This window comes from Coregonus lavaretus (genome assembly GCF_964263955.1).
Source record: "Coregonus lavaretus genome assembly, chromosome: 3".
NCBI lineage: Eukaryota > Metazoa > Chordata > Actinopteri > Salmoniformes > Salmonidae > Coregonus > Coregonus lavaretus.
Window position 1 is genome coordinate 30124883 of NC_139990.1, and position 20709 is coordinate 30145591.

The 20709-nt window shown below is 41.0% G+C and overlaps 2 protein-coding genes across 3 annotated transcripts in view; one reads left to right on the plus strand and one right to left on the minus strand.

Annotated features, from left to right (window-relative positions):
- The first annotated feature begins 484 nt into the window (after nt 1–484).
- LOC311120602 (E3 ubiquitin-protein ligase RNF5-like) lies at nt 485–17421 on the plus strand. 2 transcript variants are annotated; one of them, XM_084157868.1, is made up of 7 exons: nt 485–757; nt 10654–10672; nt 11354–11466; nt 11553–11607; nt 11938–12049; nt 12148–12259; nt 17108–17421. In XM_084157868.1, exons 1-7 carry the CDS (start codon nt 549–551, stop codon nt 17139–17141), a joined length of 654 nt encoding a protein of 217 aa, XP_084013994.1. In that variant the 5' UTR covers nt 485–548; the 3' UTR covers nt 17142–17421. The 2 variants fall into 2 exon arrangements, with proteins under 2 accessions (XP_084013994.1, XP_084013995.1); XM_084157869.1 differs by lacking the exon at nt 17108–17421 and having other exon boundaries at nt 12148–13913.
- Nucleotides 17422–19328: 1907 nt separating this feature from the next.
- Nucleotides 19329–20709, minus strand: part of LOC311120038 (choline transporter-like protein 4) — a gene marked incomplete at both ends in the record, with an annotated part of 38729 nt that continues 37348 nt past the window's right edge. Inside the window, 2 exons of the mRNA XM_084157805.1 lie at nt 19329–19447; nt 19551–19635. Of these exons, the coding sequence (XP_084013931.1) occupies nt 19329–19447; nt 19551–19635 (204 nt within the window). The remainder of the gene's footprint in view (nt 19448–19550; nt 19636–20709) is intronic.

Genomic DNA, 20709 nt, shown 5'->3' on the forward strand with positions numbered 1-20709 from the left:
GGCGCACAATTGGCCCAGCGTCGTCCGGATTTGGCCGGTGTAGGCCGTCATTGTAAATAAGAATTTGTTCTTAACTGACTTGCCTAGTTAAATAAAGGTAAAATAATCAAGAGACATGCCAAATGGGAGATATGCAATTTCAATGTTGTGTGAGTTGCTTTGTGTATCACCAAATTTGCTTGAGATGACTTTACTGCAACACTCATCCAAGTTTCTTGACATAGGCGTTTCATAGAGCTGTCAGTCAAGGCGAGCTCATGAATATTATCTCCCCACCCACTCTTTTTTAAAACTTCCTGGTAGTTAGCCATGAGAGAAAATTTACTTTTTGTTATATTTTGAACATTTCTATCCCCCAAAAATATTATGGGTGATATGTCAGTCACTCAAAAGGCTATTTTACATGGGAATCAGAATGGCTTTTCGAGACCTTAACTCCTCCTAGTTGTTTCATTTTTTACGGAAACGGAAGGGGTGGTGCACAGGTACGGTGAAATTTCAAAGCTAGCTTTCATCTGGCGGAGTTATTACTTTTTCAGTAAACAATTATGGCGGCCGCGGATCCCCGGTCCTCAAGTGACGGTGGGCCCGCAAGCAGAGGAGGGTTCCCGGATGGTGAGAGCAGCAACGAGCGCGATGGCCCGGGAGGAAGCGGCGGAGAGGGAGAACGCAAGCCAGATCGGGCCACGTTCGAATGCAACATTTGTTTGGACACAGCAAGGGACGCTGTTATCAGTTTGTGCGGGCACTTGTTCTGGTACGAGGCGGGGATACTTTTGATCTATCGCAGAGTAGGGAATGTTATAGCCTGCTAGCAGCTTGCTTACATACATAGTCAGCTGGCATTGCCTTGTTCACCTTTCTAACAAATTCCAGCTAACTAGTTTATATACAGTAACAAGCTGGTTGTTTGTCGGATCACACCCATACGTCGATTACAAATGCGCGCACAAGGCTTATTTTTATATAGTTAAACGTTAGCTAGTTAGTTGGCTAGCAAGCAAGATGGCTAACTTGGAAGTCTAGTTAGTAGCTAACGTTAATCATGAGAACGTTAGCCTCCTTTAGTCTATTATTGGATGTAGCCTAGCCATCAGCATCTAGCCAAAATCAATATTGTGGAACTTGATTAATGTCCCATTCCAGCTGCACCTGTGCGCCAGCTACAGCAACAATGTATCAATCTGACGTTTGCAATGTAATAGTGAATGCCTCTCTGGCACACACCTGCTTGCTGCATGGAACTCAGTCAGTGGTTGAATTTCTGCGTTGGGTGTATTAATAACTATTACACACTGGGCAATGGATAACTTTGGTGACCCTCACTCATTCACTAAACAATCATTGATTCTACCAAGCACATATCATCACCGGCTTAGATACTAGCCAATATTGGTACCTGAATCATGTATTACAAACAGCAGGCGTTGACCTTCAAGTTTCTGCAAAGTTGTTGGCTACAGTTGCATTGTTTGTAATGTAAACATGCGTGTATTTTCTCATTGACTCATGGAGTTCAGTCACATCTCCAAGGTTAAGAGTGTGGGATTGGTGTCAGAGGCACTGTCACTGTAGAGGAGTAAGAATAGACCCTCAGTGTACTCGACAGCAAATACTCTCCAGTCCAGTTGAGCAATGAGACTTGATGGAACACACATTCCTGAACTGTTCGCAATGAAAAATAGAACTAGATATTTTATGTATACTGAACAGAATTATAAACGCAACATGCAACAATTGCACGATTTTACAGAGTTACAGTTCATATAAGGAAATCAGTCAGAAATAAATTCATTAGGCCCTAATCTATGGATTTCAAATGACTGGTCAGGGGCGCAGCCATGGGTGGGCCTGGGAGGACATAGGCCCACCCACTGGGGAGCCAGGCCCAGCTAATCAGAATGAGTTTTTCCCCACAAAAGGGCATTATTACAGACAGAAATACTCCTCAATTTCATCAGCTGTCCAGGTGGCTGGTTTCAGACGATCCCGCAGGTGAAGAAGCTTGATGTGGAGGTCCTGGGCTGGCATGGTTACACGTAGTCTGCGGTTGTGAGGCCGGTTGGACGTACTGCCAAATTCTCTAAAACAATGTTGGAGGCAGCTTATGGTAGAGAATTGAACATTCAATTCTCTGGCAACAGCTCTGGTGGACATTCCTGCAGTCATTATGCCAAATGCACGCTCCCTCAACTTGAGACATCTGTGGCATTGTGTTGTGTGACAAAACTACACATTTTAGTGGCCTTTTATTGTCCCCAGCACAAGGTGCACTTGTGTAATGATCATGCTGTTTAATCAGCTTCTTGATATGCCACACATGTCAGGTGGATGGATTATCTTGGCAAAAGATAAATGCACACTAACGAGGATGTATACACATTTGTGCACAAATTTTTTGAGAAATAAGATGGAACATATGGAACATTTCTGGGATCTTTTATTTCAGCTCATGAAACATGGGACTAACACTTTACATATTGCGTTTCTATTTTTGTTTTGTATACATCATTCATGCAAAGAGGAATGGTGTTAATCTCGATGAAATCTCTATTTCCTTTAGATAATGGTATCAACTAGTGACAAATTATTTGGAGACACGTCTCACTTATTGGTGGTCCTCTGTAGCTCAGCTGGTAGAGCACAGCGCTTGTAACGCCAGGGTAGTGGGTTCGATCCCCGGGACCACCCATACACAAAAATGTATGCACGCATGACAGTAAGTCGCTTTGGATAAAAGCGTCTGCTAAGTGGCATATTATTATATTATTATTATTATTGTAGAGTAACTCTACTTGAGTACCCCTAGTCCTGTTGAATGCATACCTAAGCTTCCAGTAGCTGATATTGAGCCTCCACAAGGGAGAATGATAGGAAGGAAGCCTCTTTCCCCAGAGCCATGGCTATATTTGAATATAACAATGCAGCTGGTGAGAGTAGTCACATGTTCTGCAGAGCAGACACTCATTTGACTACAGGAGCGTCTCAGTAGTCTGAAGAGGCTCCTTTCCTCTTCTTTGTCGGAATTGGCCTGAAAACCCATGGTAGTTGGAAACAAGCATGTATGGTGGATACTTGACAGGCTGGTGTCAGACAGGCTGGTGGTTGAACCAGTTAGGCTATACTGAAGAATGTAAATGTTTTTTCCCGCATCACTGGAAATCTAGGCCTACATGTATGCACATGTCAGAGCTGTGTGAACATTGTGTATTTGGGTTTTTCATAGGGTGGTTATGTAAGGTCAGACCCTGATACAGTGGGAGGAATGTTGCCAACCCCCCAAAACATTTTTATAGTGTGACCTATACACTAACACGCCTTACCTTTCTTTTTTTTCAATGTAATGCATATCTATTGATCCTCACATTATGTAAATGTGCACCATGGGGGGGCCCCAGAACAGAGTTTGGGAAACCCAGGGCTACCATTTGCTCTTAGACAGGGTGTCAAATTCATTCCATGGAGGGCCTAGTGTCTGCAGGTTTTTGTTTTTTCCTTTCAATTAAGACCTAGACAACCAGGTGAGGGGAGTTCTTTACTAATTAGTGACCTTAATTCATCAAGTACAATGGAGGAGCGAAAACCCACAGACACTCAGCCCTCCGTGGAATGAGTTTGACACGTGCTCTTATATCAAAAGCTTTGCATTGCATCGAATGCTTTACCATTGAAGAGTCCTCAACGTGTCCTCAATCAATTCCTGTTAGTTAACATGAATGATTCTACTTTAAGTTGAAGTCATATAAAGAATTTGTCTCATCTAAAAATAGGCTAGGTCACTCTTGAAAAACAATCTATAGCTGAATTCATAATGCTTAAATTGAGGTAGTCTTAGGTAGTTAAGTTGGCTTCATTTTATGTTGTTTGTTCAATATGCCCCTTGAGTAATGTAATTTGTGTAATTTACTTTGGTTAGCCTATTTTCTGAAGGGCATCAGATAAAATACTTGAACATAACATTACTTACGTATAAGGTAAATGAAGAGATAAGACTTGTGTTTTCTTGATGTCTGACACACTACTCAATGGAGGAGGGCTCATTTCCTTGTCGACCCTCCAGTCTTCTCCATGCACTAAAATATTGCAGTGGACTGTCAGTTTGAATGGAAAACCATTTGAATGGAAAACATCAGTCGATATCTGAGACTGCGTTAGGCTAGTTTCCCTAACAAATGATCTAATTTCCATTTAATTTAGCCTACTTAGCACAGGTAGATAGTAGGGCTGACCCCATTTAGTCGGCTGGTCTATTGTTTGGTTGATAGGCTGTTGGTCGAGCGAGATTTCTTTAGTCGAGCGGTAGCAATAAATTATTTACTTTTTTCATGGTGTACAAGATGCCTGTCTGAGTGGACTAATCCATTGTAGAGGCCGTGGGGATGGCACAGTCCATCACTCTAAGACATGTACTACTGAAATTGTATATGGTTATATTACTTAAGAACAGTGGTGCAACACTAATACAAATTAAATTATTTTATAACAAATGCCCTTTCGCCTGCGTTGGATAGCGGTCGCTGTCCGCAGTTCTAAAACACATCAGTGCGCTGTTGAAATGGCGCCTTTTCCTTGAACATGTTGCTATGTACATAATAGGAAAGTTAACCAGTATATTAGTGTTGACAACAATGTGGCGGAGGCAGCAGTGGAGTTAGGAGACGAGAAAACAGCCCTTGCCTTAATAGTCTAAGAAAAATTAGGAGAGAGGAAACCAACTTAATTAGGTCTATAATCAAGCCTAACTGTTAAATTTTAATTTTAATTTTATTTTATTTTTGACAAGTGCCTGGCTTTATAAATCATCCATATATACAGTGAGGGGAAAAAGTATTTGATCCCCTGCTGATTTTGTACGTTTGCCCACTGACAAAGACATGATCAGTCTATAATTTTAATGGTAGGTTTATTTGAACAGTGAGAGACTGAATAACAACAACAAAAATCCAGAAAAACGCATGTAAAAAATTTTATAAATTGATTTGCATTTTAATGAGGGAAGTAAGTATTTGACCCCTCTGCAAAACATGACTTAGTTCTTGGTGGCAAAACCCTTGTTGGCAATCACAGAGGTCAGACGTTTCTTGTAGTTGGCCACCAGGTTTGCACACATCTCAGGAGGGATTTTGTTCCACTTCTCTTTGCAGATATTCTCCAAGTCATTACGGTTTCGAGGCTGACGTTTGGCAACTCGAACCTTCAGCTCCCTCCACAGATTTTCTATGGGATTAAGGTCTGGAGACTGGCTAGGCCAGGACCTTAATGTGCTTCTTCTTGAGCCACTCCTTTGTTGCCTTGGCCGTGTGTTTTGGGTCATTGTCATGCTGGAATACCCATCCACGACCCATTTTCAATGCCCTGGCTGAGGGAAGGAGATTCTCACCCAAGATTTGACGGTACATGGCCCCATCCATCGTCCCTTTGATGCAGTGAAGTTGTCCTGTCCCCTTAGCAGAAAAACACCCCCAAAGCATAATGTTTCCACCTCCATGGTTGACGGTGGGGATGGTGTTCTTGGGGTCATAGGCAGCATTCCTCCTCCTCCAAACACGGCGAGTTGAGTTGATGCCAAAGAGCTCCATTTTGGTCTCATCTGACCACAACACTTTCACCCAGTTTAATCTTTGCTATGCTGTAATAAAGGCCTTACACTTTTTTTAAAAGTTAGAACAGCCTCTCTGGTGTTAATTATAATTTATTTAGTGTTTACACTGTTCCAAATTATCAGAAAATTAATATTTATAATAATAATAACCATCCCTTTTCTTGATATCCTTATTGTTATTATTACTATTTTTGTTATGATCATCATTAAAATAATAAGTAATGTCATTATAATTAGTAGGCAGTAGGCTTAGTATAGCAGCCTTCTATAACCACCATTGAGCTGTAGGCCTTAGAGCGCATCCTGTTTAGTCTTAATACTGTAATTTACGAAGGCCTACAGTGCATTCGGAAAGTATTCAGACCCCTTCCCTTTTTCCACATTTTGTTACGTTACAGCCTTATTCTAAAATGGATTTTTTAAAACAATTCCTCATCAATCTACACACAATACCCCATAATGACAAAGCAAAAACAGGTTTTTATACATTTATGCAAAAGTATTAAAAGTAAAAAAAAAACATACCTTATTTACATAAGTATTCAGACCCTTTGCTATGAGACTCGAAATTGAGCTCAGGTGCATCCTGTTTCCATTGATCATCCTTGAGATGTTTCTACAACTTGATTGGAGTCCACCTGTGGTAAATTCAATTGATTGTAAATGATTTGGAAAGGCACACACCTGTCTATATAATGTCCCACAGTTGACAGTGCATGTCAGAGCAAAAAACAAGTCATGAGGTTGAAGGAATTGTCCGTAGAGCTCAGAGCAGGATTGTGTCGAGGCACAGATCTGGGGATGGGTACCAAAAACTCTGCAGCATTGAAGGTCCCCAAGAACACAGTGGCCTCCATCATTCTTAAATGGAAGAAGTTTGGAACCACCAGGCCTCTTCCTAGAGCTGGCCACCCGGCCAAACTGAGCAATCTGGGGAGAAGGGTCTTGGTCAGGTAGGTGACCAAGAACCAGATGGTCACTCTGACAGAGCTCCAGAGTTCCTCTGTGGAGATCGGAGAACCTTCCAGAAGGACAACCATCTCTGCAGCACTCCACCAACCAGGTCTTTATAGTAGTGGCCAGACGGAAGCCACTCCACTCCAGTCTGCCAAGCGTCACGTCTGGAGGAAACCTGGCACCATCCCTACGGTGAAGCATGGTGGTGGCAGCATCATGCTGTGGGGATATTTGACAGAGCTTGAGAGGATCTGCAGAGAAGAATGGGAGAAACTCCCCAAATACAGGTGTGCCAAGCTTGTAGCGTAATACCAAGAAGACTCAAGGCTGTAATCGCTGCCAAAGGTGCTTCAAGAAAGTACTGAGTAAAGGGTCTGAATACTTATGTACATTTGATATTTCAGTGTCTTATTTTTTATAAATGTGCAAAAAAATCAAAAAACCTGTTTTTTTTGTTTTGTCATTATTGGGTATTGTGTGTAGATTGATGAGGAAAAAACAATTTAATCAATTTTAGAATAAGGCTGTAATGTAACAAAATGTGGAAAAGTCAAGAGGTCTGAATACTTTCCGAATGCACTGTATATTTCAATAGTTATATAGGCGACTGTATCAATCAATCAATCATTCATTCGTTCATGTCATCACACAGCATATGGAGTCATTCATGATTTGAAATGCAAGCAAACATTAGATTTAAAATAAAATAACAAAGTGACCCTTGACTAATTGGCATAAACAATAAATAAACCGTTCCATTTCGAAAATTGTATTCACAAATGAATGCGAATGTTTTTAGTCTTTGCTGTAATAAATGCTAAAAAAATCAAATTAAAATAAAGACTGGTACGCTTAATTTATTTTGTGTTATTAACATTGTTCCAAACGGTCGAAAAATTATATCGTAATCTATACAGCACTTGTTTAGCACACATAATATGCACGCAGCGCTTGCTCCTTACCTTATTTTTCTTGATCTCCAGTATTTTCCACAACTAGTCACACATCTGACTTTCCCTTTACCTCCTGAGCAACCAGTAAACATTCCCCCATTTCGAGTTTATTTGTCACGTCCTCTGCATCCATTTAGCTGTCAATGTGTTACGGTGTTCGGAGTTTGTTATAACCAATTTATTGACGTGATTATCATAGGCTATAGGTCAGGCCCTATTGGTCACGTGCATTCGATGCATACATGTCACGTAAAGAGAGCAAGGGTTGAGGGAATAGGGAATGTTTTTCCTAAATAAATTAGGGATTTCGGTAACAGAACCTTTCAGTCAAATGGCTTTAATTATGTTGCAGCTTCAGCAACACAGACAGTGCGATAAACACTGTTGATGTTCTGTGGTGGTCGCTGCAGCAGGGAGGAGAGAGACAATGGGTGCTATTCTCTATTTTTTTTTTAACACAGCGCAGCAAGTTTGAGCCCGGCACAATCAAATCAATTGGGATTGGACTCCCTCTAGTCATTTGTGTCTTTTTAATTATTTAATCAAACAGTGCTCTTAAAGCATCAGACAAGCTTCCTGCATATAAACTCAGCAAAAAAAGAAACGTCCTCTCACTGTCAACTGTGTTTATTTTAAGCAAACTTAACATGTGTAAATATTTGTATGAACATAAGATTCAACAGCTGAGACATAAACTGAACAAGTTCCACAGACATGTGACTAACAGAAATATAATAATGTGTCCCTGAACAAGGGGGGTCAAAATCAAAAGTAACAGTCAGTATCTGGTGTGGCCACCAGCTGCTTTAAGTACTGCAGTGCATCTCCTCCTCATGGACTGCACCAGATTTGCCAGTTCTTGCTGTGAGATGTTACCCCACTCTTCCACCAAGGCACCTGCAAGTTCCCGGACATTTCTGGGGGGAATGGCCTTAGCCCTCACCCTCCGATCCAACAGGTCCCAGACGTGCTCAATGGGATTGAGATCCGGGCTCTTCGCTGGCCATGGCAGAATATTGACATTCCTGTCTTGCAGGAAATCACGCACAGAACGAGCAGTATGGCTGGTGGCATTGTCATGCTGGAGGGTCATGTCAGGATGAGCCTACAAGGAAGGGTACCACATGAGGGAGGAGGATGTCTTCCCTGTAACGCACAGCAGCGAGATTGCCTGCAATGACGACAAGCTCAGTCCGATGATGCTGTGACACACCGCCCCAGACCATTACGGACCCTCCACCTCCAAATCGATCCCGCTCAAGAGTACAGGCCTCGGTGTAATGCTCATTCCTTCGACAATAAACGCGAATCCGACCATCACCCCTGGTGAGACAAAACCGCGACTCGTCAGTGAAGAGCACTTTTTGTCAGTCCTGTCTGGTCCAGCGATGGTGGGTTTGTGCCCATAGGTGACGTTGTTGCCGGTGATGTCTGGTGAGGACCTGCCTTACAACAGGCCTACAAGCCCTCAGTCCAGCCTCTCTCAGCCTATTGCGGACAGTCTGAGCACTTATGGAGGGATTGTGCGTTCCTGGTGTAACTCTGGCAGTTGTTGTTGCCATCCTGTACCTGTCCGCAGGTGTGATGTTCGGATGTACCGATCCTGTGCACTGCGAGGACGATCAGCTGTCCGTCCTGTCTCCTTGTAGCGCTGTCTTAGGCGTCTCACAGTACGGACATTGCAATTTATTGCCCTGGCCACATCTGCAGTCCTCATGCCACATTGTAGCATGCCTAAGGCACGTTCACACAGATGAGCAGGGACCCTGGGCATCTTTCTTTTGGTGTTTTTCAGAGTGAGTAGAAAGGCCTCTTTAGTGTCCTAAGTCTGTACGTTGTTAGTGTCTTAACGACCGTTCCACAGGTGTATGTTCATTAATTGTTTATGGTTCATTGAACAAGCATGGGAAACAGTGTTTAATCCCTTTACAATGAAGATCTGTGAAGATATTTAGATTTTTACGAATGATCTTTGAAAGACAGGGTCCTGAAAAGGGGACTTTTTTTTTTTTTCTCAGTTGATTGATTAAAATACATAGGATGTGTCTATATACATGTTTTAAAATGTGAAGAACAGACGACTCTCGGTCGACCAATATATTTTTTTTGTCGGGGACAGCCCTAGTAGCTTGACTAGAGTACACACTTCACCTGTCTCCCACAAATGTCTAATGTGCAGTCGCTACTTCTGCTCTCTTTCCACTGGTGCCCAACTGTAAGCTCTTCACCTGGCAAAACCCTTAAAACCCTCCCAGAACTATGTTCACTGCCCAGCTCTACAAATGTTGTTTACACTGCGTCAAGGCCACAAACGGGTTACAGAATGCAAATCTATGGCAGGCTGGCAGCCCATGTGTTGTCACCATAGAAATAGAAAACTACACTGAACAAAAATATAAACGCAACAATTTCAAAGATTTTACTGAGTTACAGTTCATATATATAATTTCAGATCATGAAACATGTGACCAACACTTTACATGTTGCGTTTATATTTTTGGTCAGTGTAGAATGGACAGCCCCATTTCACCATTGTCCGAGGGGCTTTGTCTGTTCAAGACCTATTTCTATGATTGTCACGTACATGGTAGCACTCTCTGTAACCATGGTTTTTAGAACGACCAATGCCGTGTTACTGTACATGTACCATCCTGCTCTCTCACAATGCATTAATCTGGCCAGCAGCGAGGCGAGACTGCTAACGAGCGATGACCGATGGAGCTAAATAACATTAACGATGGGGAGCCCGGATGATTTTAATCACTCACATCATTAAGGTCAGAACAGGGTAACCAGTTGCGCCCTGTAGGTGGGGGCCTACTGGAAAACCAAAGTCTAGTACACTAATTAGGCCTATGGGAGTCTCAATTGCGTACTCCTCGCGTCCTCGCTCCTCGCCTCCTTCTCAAAACCCATTGGAGGAGAAGGTCAGAGGGGCGGGACCTCAGCTTTCTCATCCAATGGGTTTTGAGAAGGAGGCGAGGAGAGAGGAAGCGAGGAGTATGCAATTGAGAATCTCTGTGTGTCAATTTAGACTCGATGAAGTAGGCCGCTAGGAGGTTGCTCCAAATGTCACCATGTTTCTAGGTGACACCATTCATAATACCCACATTCATCTATTTCTCTTTCTCTCTTTCACAGCTGGCCCTGCCTTCATCAAGTAAGTATGCCATTTAAAGGTGTTCTCTTTAGTTTCACAGTAGTGGTAAATATCAGGCTACACCTTTTCTACTGGTTGAAACCAGCCCTCAGTCCCTGTCCGATGACATGAGCTGAGACCACCTTGGTCAGTCAGTTGATTTAGTGCAGCTTAAAGTTGATAATGTTCTCAAGGTCCCATTCATTACACCAGTGTTTACTGTGAACCCCCTTTTTGTCTTTGAGGTGCTTTAGATTATAGCACTAGCTCTACGTACATTGCACCGTGCATAATATTACATATCCTTCTCCTTTATTGTCTGAGAATCAGTCAATGTTTTTCTTTCATTAGTTACTGAGCTAACTCTGTTGATAGAATAGTGTCAACACTACTGTCTTCAGTGCCTTGTGTACCCAGCTGTTCGTATTTGACATTGTTTTGTGCTATATTGCACAACTCTTATTGCTGACACAGAAAGTGCATGGTATAATGTGGAGTTATTTTGTATTTTTTGTCAAATAAATCATTCTACTACAGTATATTGATTCATCCTTCCACATAACACACCACAGCACATAGATCTACCCTGTGTGTTGCACATTGTAGTAAGTCAGTGCATGCCAATAGATAGCATTGAACAGACAGTACAGTATGGCTTCTGTCTCACTGTCTCTCTTTCTCTCCCTCCTCGGTCTGTGTCAGTGGTTGGAGACGCGGCCCAGCCAACAGCAGTGTCCTGTGTGTAAAGCAGGCATCAGCAGAGAGAAAGTCATCCCCCTCTACGGCAGAGGGAGCTCCAGCCAAGAGGACCCCAGGTACACTGTGTGTGTGCATGTGTGTTTTGAGTCAGAGCGTGCATAGTTGTGAAACTGCATTGGTTAACTGGTATTTCGTCCTCCAGGTTGAAAACCCCGCCTCGTCCTCCGGGACAGAGAACAGAGCCAGAGAGCAGAGGGGTGAGTCTTCCTCTCCTCTTAATCGCTTACATTTTAATTTATGTTTAAAGAGATACTTTGGGATTTTATCATTCTAGCAGATATCCAGAGACTTCCAGTCATTGCGCTAACGCTAGTTAGCATTGGCTCGCAGAACTACCTGACTTCCTTCATACTGGACACAGAGACATAGAAATGGTATCCACGAGTTCATTGGGAAGTAGATAAAGGGCCTCTGCCAAAATCCCGAAGTATCCCTTTAATATGATTGTTTATCACATGGTTATTTTGTGTGTTCACTCTATTTGTAATGAGAGACCACTATTCCTTTATTTCCTCCTCTTCTTGCAGCCCTTCCAAGGGTTCGGGGACACTGGCTTCCACATGTCCTTTGGGATCGGTGCTTTCCCTTTCGGCTTCTTCACCACAGTCTTCAACACCAACGACCCCTTCCACAGAGCAGGTATGTATGTACGTACGTACACACACACACAACCATCCATTTATTCCTTGATGCGATAGCTATTGACTGATCATTGATATGTTATCACTGTTCCCCAGATGCATACGCAGCCGATCACCAAGGCAACGGCAACCCCAACAACGGCAACAACTGGAAGGACTCTCTCTTCCTGTTCGTGGCCATCTTCTTTTTCTTCTGGCTGCTGAGCGTGTAAGGGAGAGGAGGGAGAGAGGGAGGAAAAGGTGTAGGGATGGGGAAATTTATTAAAAAGCTCACACTCATATACACACACGTCAAAACATCAGGAACGACTGGCTTACTCAATAGTGGCTCATTCCACGGAGGGCCTATGTACTTGGTTGATGGATTAAGGTCACTAATTAGGAATTAACTCCCCTCACCTGCTTGTCTAGGTCTTTATTGAAAGAAAAAAACAAAACCCACAGACACCACGCCCTCCATGGAATATTTGACACCTCTGCTTTAGACTATAGATGGGTGGTGGTGGGATGACTGGCAGTTCATTCTTAGCAAGATATTTCTAATGAAGGAAACACAAACCAGTCAAAAATATTTGTGTATCCCCCAAATGATTTACGAGACTCACTTGGATAGGGAGAGTACACTGAGACACCACTCTGTGGGGGTGGATGATACCCAAGCGTGAGGGTGAGTAAAGCGAAGTCACTATTGCCCTCTTTCTGTGCGTTTGTACATAAATGCAGACACACACAGTGGATACCCAGGTTGAGGCGTAGGGCGCTGGCTGACTTTTAGGGATGGGACTGGTGGATAGACTGGAATCAGTGTTGAGATAAATAGTCAATATTAAATGATTGGAATAAGTTAATTAAGGGAGTCTTTAAGTAACTTTACTGTACCACAAGACCTATGTAATATGTGGTTAGCGTAGAACTATTTAGACATAATGTTTTTGCTCCTTGAAGGAATTTCAGGTTTATTCCCCAATTAGAGCTAGTTTGAGTTTTAAGGGAGGGTGGTAATGGGATTATAACCTGATACCATTTTTAAAAACCACTATAGCCACCAAAGAGTAACATTTTACCGTCAAGTACGATTTGGGGAAAATGTATTTGGATATTCCTGTTTACAATTTAACTGATTAAATCATTTTAATCCATAGATTTACGAACACAATTTATGAATATTCTGTAGACTAGTGTACAGATGGGTACTCTAACAACTTTATATATTATCTTAACAAACTGCCATTGCACTGTGAAGTCCTATAGAGAAGACAGACCTAATAATGTGGATTGGAGCTACAGTATAGTGAATATAATCACACGATTTAAGAGTTCTTTATCATATAGGTTAACAGACTAACACTGTATTGTAGAGTCATGAGGATAGTGTATGGACAGTATTGGATTGTGTACAGTTGTGCTTTGTGGAGAATTGGCCACATATGAGCAAATACTCTGGGGACAACTTTTGGAACATTTAAATATATCAATCAAAATGATCTGGAATAGAATTGAACACGACACAGGATCATTTGTTCTGGATTAAATGTTCTGAAAAACTGGCCCTGGGGGCTTGTACAGTGCCTTGAAAAAGTATTCATCCCCCTTGGCGTTTCTCCTATTTTGTTGCATTACAACCTGTAATTTAAATGGATTTTTATTTGGATTTCATGTAATGGACATACACAAAATAGTCCAAATTGGTGAAGTGAAATGAAAAAAATTACTTGTTTCAAAAAATTCTAACAAATAAATAATGGAAAAGTGGTGCGTGCAAATCTATTCACCCCTTTGCTATGATGCCCCTAAATAAGATCTGGTGCAACCAATTACCTTCAGAAGTCACATAATTAGTTAAATAAAGTCCACCTGTGTGCAATCTAAGTGTCACATGATCTGTCACATGACCTCAGTGTATATATACACCTGTTCTGAAAGGCCCCAGAGTCTGCAACACCACAAAGCAAGGGGCACCACCAAGCAAGCGGCACCATGAAGACCAAGGAGCTCTCCAAACAGGTCAGGGACAAAGTTGTGGAGAAGTACAGATCAGGGTTGGGTTATAAAAAAATATCAGAAACTTTGAACACTGAACAAATGTCACTATTTCTAAAACAAGCCATAGAAAGTTGGTTGCAATTTCAATTTAATCCTCCAGAAACGACAGAAAAAATAATGCAACAAATATTGTGGTTAAATTCAAATATACTAATTGACAAAAAACCTTTATTTTTTGACAGAATGTTTAAAAAAGGTATAATCTTCGTAAATGATATCATCGGTAGGACTGGTGGAGTTATGACGCACATGCAGCTAACAAAAACATATGGAAATGTCTGCTCTACCCAAAATTACAACCAAATAATTGCAGCCTTACCGCAAAAATGGAAGAGGAAAGTGGAAGGGGGAGAAAGTAAGGAACTTGTCTGTCAGCCTTGCATTAAAGAACATAATTGGTTAAGGAAAACTGTGATAAATAAAAAAGTATATCAGTTTCACTTAAGGACCAAAGGATTGACAGCCGTCCCATATAGATTGCAAAATAGTTGGGAAGAGATCTTTGATGTACCGATCCCATGGCATAGTGTTTATGAACTGACACGCAAAACGACACCGGATTCAAAAATTAGAATCTTTCAATTTAAATTATTATATAAAATTCTTGCTACCAATAGAATGTTATTTATATGGGGGATACAATCTTCCCAGCTCTGCAGATTTTGCTGTGAAGAGACGGAATCATTGGATCATTTGTTTTGGTTCTGTCCATTTGTAGCTTGTTTTTGGACACAGGTCCAGGAATGGCTAAAGGATTGCAATATTTACCTGGAACTAACCTTGCAGATAGCATTACTGGGTGATCTGAAAAGCCATAGTCAATCAATCAATAATATAATAATACATTTAGCAAAACTGTTTATTTTTAATTCACAATCTGTAGAAGCAATGAGAATAGAAAGGTTCAGAACTTTTGTAAAACATCACAGTACGGTTGAAATATATATGGCAAATAGAAATCCTATATGGATGGTGTTAAGAGATAGATGGGAGGTATTGAATGGAGTTGAAGGATGGGACTAATAACAAATAACAACAAATAATAACAAAGATAGCTAATAATGTAAAGCATACTGTGTCCATAATAAGTATATAGGTTGTATGTTGGGAGCTTTTGGGAAGGAGCACAGTTAGAAAGATATGGCATATAGAAGCAAACCGGATGGACATCATGAAAATGATCGGAGAGGTTGAGAGTAGAAGAAGTTCAGGAGCAAATTTTTTAAAAAAAATAAATAAATAATATATATATATATATATATATATATATATATAATAGAATTATTGTAAAAGTAACTCTGTCCATAAGGTGTAGATAGTAAGTATAGACCGGAAGTAGAGGCCTGGGCATTGTTGTTCACTAATTTACTCCAAGTAGGGAAAGGATGGTGGGGTTGAAAAGTAATAAAGGGGAGTATATATATAAAAAAATATAAAAAAAACATGGGGGATTGGAAGTGATGCAGACAATTACATTGATAGAAGATACAATCTATCTGCAATATTAAGCTGATCCATTCCCCCCCCCCAAAAAAAAAAAAAAAAAAGTTGTGGAGAAGTACAGATCAGGGTTGGGTTATAAAAAAATATCAGAAACATTGAACATCCCACGGAGCACCATTAAATCCATTATTAAGAAATGGAAAGAATATGGCACCACAACAAACCTGCCAAGAGAGGGCCGCCCACCAAAACTCACGGACCAGGCAAGGAGGGCATTAATCCGAGAGGCAACAAAGAGACCAAAGATAACCCTGAAGGAGCTGCAAAGCTCCACAGCGGAGATTGGAGGATCTGGACCACTTTAAGCCGTACACTGCACAGAGCTGGGCTTTACATAAGTGGCCAGAAAAAAGCCATTGCTTAAAGAACAAAATAAGCAAACACGTTTGGTGTTCGCCAAAAGGCATGTGGGAGACTCTCCAAACATATGGAAGAATGTACTCTGGTCAGATGGGAAACTGGTCAGAATTGAAGGAATGATGGATGGCGCTAAATACAGGGACATTCTTGAGGGAAACCTGTAACAGTCTTCCAGAGATTTGAGACTGGGACGGAGGTTCACCTTCCAGCAGGACAATGACCCTAAGCATACTGCTAAAGCAACACTCGAGTGGTTTAAGGGGAAACATTTAAATGTCTTGGAATGGCCTAGTCAAAGCCCAGACCTCAATCCAATTGAGAATATGTGGTATGACTTAAAGATTGCTGTAAACCAGCAGAACCCATCCAACTTGAAGGAGCTGGAGCAGTTTTGCCTTGAATGGGCAAAAATCCCAGTGGCTAGATGTGCCAAGCTTATAGAGACATACCCCAAGAGACTTGCAGCTGTAATTGCTGCAAAAGGTGGCTCTACAAAGTATTGACTTTGGGGGGGTGAATAGTTATGCACGCTCAAGTTTTCTGTTTTTCTGTCTTATTTTTTGTTTGTTTCACAATAAAAAATATTTTGCATCTTCAAAGAGGTAGGCATGTTGTGTAAATCAAATGATACAAACCCCCCCAAAAAAAATCCATTTTAATTCCAGGTTGTAAGGCAACAAAATAGGAAAAATGCCAAGGGGGGTGAATACTTTCGCAAGCCACTATAGCTGGGCACAGACCTACACAGGAAAAGATGACAGCAGGGTCACGTTCATTAAGGCACAACATAGCAAAACATTTTGCAACAGAAAAAAAAACGAGTGTTTATTGGACAAATTCAGATTGTACCTCTGTTTCACTCCATTTTTTTTACAGTTTTCTTCCATTTTGTGCCTACTGAACACAACCCACGTGCAGAAGTCAATACAGTGTTTGCCAGATCCTTTTTGACTCAAGTCAGAATGAGTATTTGATGTCATTATCATCTGCAGCCAAGAAAATAACATGAACTGTGCCCAATGTGACATGGACTATTATCATATTATGATTTCTATTGCAATGAGTGTTTCTCCTGATTGTGTTTGTGTGTGTATACATTTGTATAAATGAATATTGTAAATGCTGTTTTTATGTGTTTCCGAATGACCAGCCATGGGAATGAGACAAGATGTGAGAGAACCTGACAAGCACGTCATGATGTGGCCGAGTCCCCCTCTTCCACTCAGTGAAAGACAAGTTACTCTTCTGTACTCGTTAAGGGGATAAGTAATTTCCTGCATATCACTGTCTGATCAAGCTAAGCATTTGTATTAGGGGTCTATTGTGACACAAAATAAATTTAAATTACATTTGTATTGCGAGTCTTTTGCAAGACGAAACAGTGAGACATTGTGCAAAACCAAATGGTCACAGAGCTGTGGAAATGATGTTTTCCTGCGATCTGAATAAATAGTTGTTTAATACATTTAATGTGGCCTGTGTTGTCTCATAGTTCTGTGCACACTTCTATTATGAAGTTTACATTTTTATTAAATGTCTAAATATCCTGAATTGTGAAAGACAATGGGCGAGGCACAGATGGGATTCATTCAATCACAAATAACACACTAGATCCATGTCAAGCATAAAATAATTGCTCAGCTTCATTGTAACCTAAATTAGCTGGATCAGGTGTATCCAATCTATTACTATGCTTGTAATATGATTGTAGTCGAGATGACCATATGATTAACAGAACCTTTTGCACAGGTTATTGTATACCCCCATGCTGTACCAAACACTGCAATGTAATGCTATTACAAATGTCTCAACAGTAGAGGCTCTTGTACTGGACCATTGAATGATCACGTGATAAGTCTCTCCTGTTAGTAGATCACATGATACAACACATGACTGCAAACTCCCACATGCATTCTCTCTGGGTCTCAGGAGACAAGAGGTTGAGGAATGTAGTGAGATTTTGACATATTGGGTAGTACAGTATGTGAGGTAAATTAACATTGATCCTTGACAACTGAAAGTACTGTAGTTGTGTTGAGTGCGTGCAGCCTAATGGATGGATGTGCTCGCTCTAGACTGAATTTGATTTGTTTCAGGGTCCAGTACTTAATAAGAACATAAATAGGGGCCCAGTCCAGACTGGTCTCATAGACTAGGCGTGATATAGTAAACGTAAATCCAGGACACTCAAATTAGTATGGTTACATAAGACACAAGGTTGCTTAAGGAAAAAACGAAAGTAGGGTGGGTGGACGTATAACGTGAACGTCTAGCAACCAAAAGGTTCTACATTCGAATCTCATCACAGACAACTTAAAAAATGTAGCTAATTAGCAACTACTTGCTACTTTTTAGGTACTTTGCAACTACTTAGCATGTTAGCTAACCCTTCCCCTAACCCTTTAACCTTAACCCTAACCTTATCCCTAGAGCTAGTCAGCGTTAGCCAACAACAAATTTGAATTCGTAACATATCATACGAAATGGATTGTCTTTACATACAGAATAATACGAAATGCTCAGATCACATTGAGACACCTCATACATCTGACTTGCTATAAGTTCTGCTAAAGAGAGCTTTGTCTTCAGCTCCCATGTACAAGGGTCTGCAGCCTGCAAGTGTCTCATAATTTTCAGAGCATTTCAGAAGATCACATGCACCTCTGCTTCAAGCTGATGTGTGAAATAAACCAGAGCTATTTTCCAATAGAGCAATCAATCATTGCACAAGGAAATTACAGGAGTGATGTCAGCATGGGAAAAACTAATAATAACGTTTTATATATAATCATTTACAATCAAGTATTTTATTGTATTTTTATTAATACAAAAATATCTACAATATTACATAACATCTAAGAAAATAGAATCATAATAAAACTGCTAGTGTTACTTTAACAAATAAAAAAACTAACACAGACCTTAAACTGAAATCATATACAGAGTACTGAGGAGCATAAAAAAAGTATTAAACAGTTATGGCTAATAAATAATTTGTTGACTTGAGAAAACGGTCTCTTTTCTGATAACAAATAAGCACTGTGAGAGAATAAACATTTGGTTTTGGTCAGAGTAATAAACAGCTCTAGTTTTGGTCACTTAAAATTGTTAGAAGGAATAGCTGGAATTTAAGAATATATCTCACACAAGTAATCTTTCACATAAGCATGGACACATAATCTCAAATTGAAAGTGCAAAAAAGTTATCAATTTTGTGTCAACGTTGACATGTCAGAAGGGGAAAAACAGAAGGAATGATAAGGCTGAAAGATACACAAATATTAAAAAGGTGATATTTCTAGGATGTTGCGATGTTTCTAGGATATTGAAAATGGCTGTGCGGTTCTAATTCATCTCAAGGCACTATTTCATCAATCCTTTCCTTTGTCCTTTTTAGGTCCCTTGTTCTTTTTATTTAGGATTTTCATCAGGTTCTTGGACATGTAGTATGGCTTCTGCATCGTTCCGTCATGTCGCTCCAAGTCCTCCACTGTGAGAACAGGAGAGAAGAAAGGAAGAGAAAATCAATAAGCATGTTGGAAAAGAGTGTTCAGTAATACAGTAATATGTGTTGCTGGAGGTGCTCTACTCACAGAAGCAGAGGAAGAGTGTGTCCACACACATGTTGTACACACTGAAAAAACCATGAGCAATGAGGTACGCTCCCACCACAACCACCTGTTACCACAAAGACATATACACCACTGTCAATTTATTTCTCTAACACACATTTAATTCTCTTTCACTTCCACTATGGAATACCATTCGGAAAGTATTCAGACCCCTTGACTTTTTCCACATTTTGTTATGTTACAGCCTTATTCTAAAATGGATTCAATTGTTTATTTCCCTCAACAATCTACATACAATACCCCATAATAACAAAGCAAAAACAAGTTTTTAGATATTTTTGCAAACGTATAAAAAAAAAGCAGAAATATGACATTTACATAAGTATTCAGACCCTTTACTGAGTACTTTGTTGATGCACATTTGGCAGTGATTACAGCCTCGAGTCTTCTTGGGTATTACGCTACAAGCTTGGCACACCTGTATTTGGGGAGTTTCTCCCATTCTTCTCTGCAGATCCTCTCAAGCTCTGTCAGGTTGGATGAGGAGCGTCACTGCACAGCTATTTGCAGGTGTCTCCAGAGATGTTCGATCGGGTTGAAGTCCGGACTCTGGCTGGGCCACTCAAGGACATTCAGAGACTTGTCCCGAAGCCACTCCTGCGTTGTCTTGGCTGTGTGCTTAGGGTTGTTGTCCTGTTGGAAGGTGAACCTTTGCCCCAGTCTGAGGTCCTGAGCGCTCTGGAGCAGGTTTTCATTAATGATCTCTGTACTTTGGTCCGTTTATCTTTCCCTCGATCCTGACTATTCTCCCAGTCCCTGCCGCTGAAAAACATCCCCACAGCATGATGCTGCCACCACCATGCTTCACCGTAGCGATGGTGCCAGGTTTCCTCCAGACGTGACGCTTGGCATTCAGGCCAAAGAGTTCAATCTTGGTTTCATCAGACCAGAGACTCTTGTTTCTCATGGTCTGTGAGTCCTTTAGGTGCCTTTTGCCAAACTTCTTCCATTTAAGAATGATGGAGGCCACTGTGTTCTTAGGGACCTTCAATGCTGCAGACATTTTTTGGTACCCTTCCCCAGATCTGTGCCTCGACACAATCCTGTCTCGGAGCTCTATGGACAACTCCTTCGACCTCATGGCTTGGTTTTTGCTCTGACATGCACTGTCAACTGTGGG

Bases quoted from the DNA above. Each gene is read 5' to 3' on its own strand.
- LOC311120602 (XM_084157868.1), top strand. From the start codon at position 549: ATGGCGGCCGCGGATCCCCGGTCCTCAAGTGACGGTGGGCCCGCAAGC. The intron at 11,608-11,937 runs GTGAGTCTTCCT...CTCTTCTTGCAG, and splicing joins CAGAGCCAGAGAGCAGAGGG to CCCTTCCAAGGGTTCGGGGA. The intron at 12,260-17,107 runs GTAAGGGAGAGG...CCGAATGACCAG, and splicing joins TTCTTCTGGCTGCTGAGCGT to CCATGGGAATGAGACAAGAT.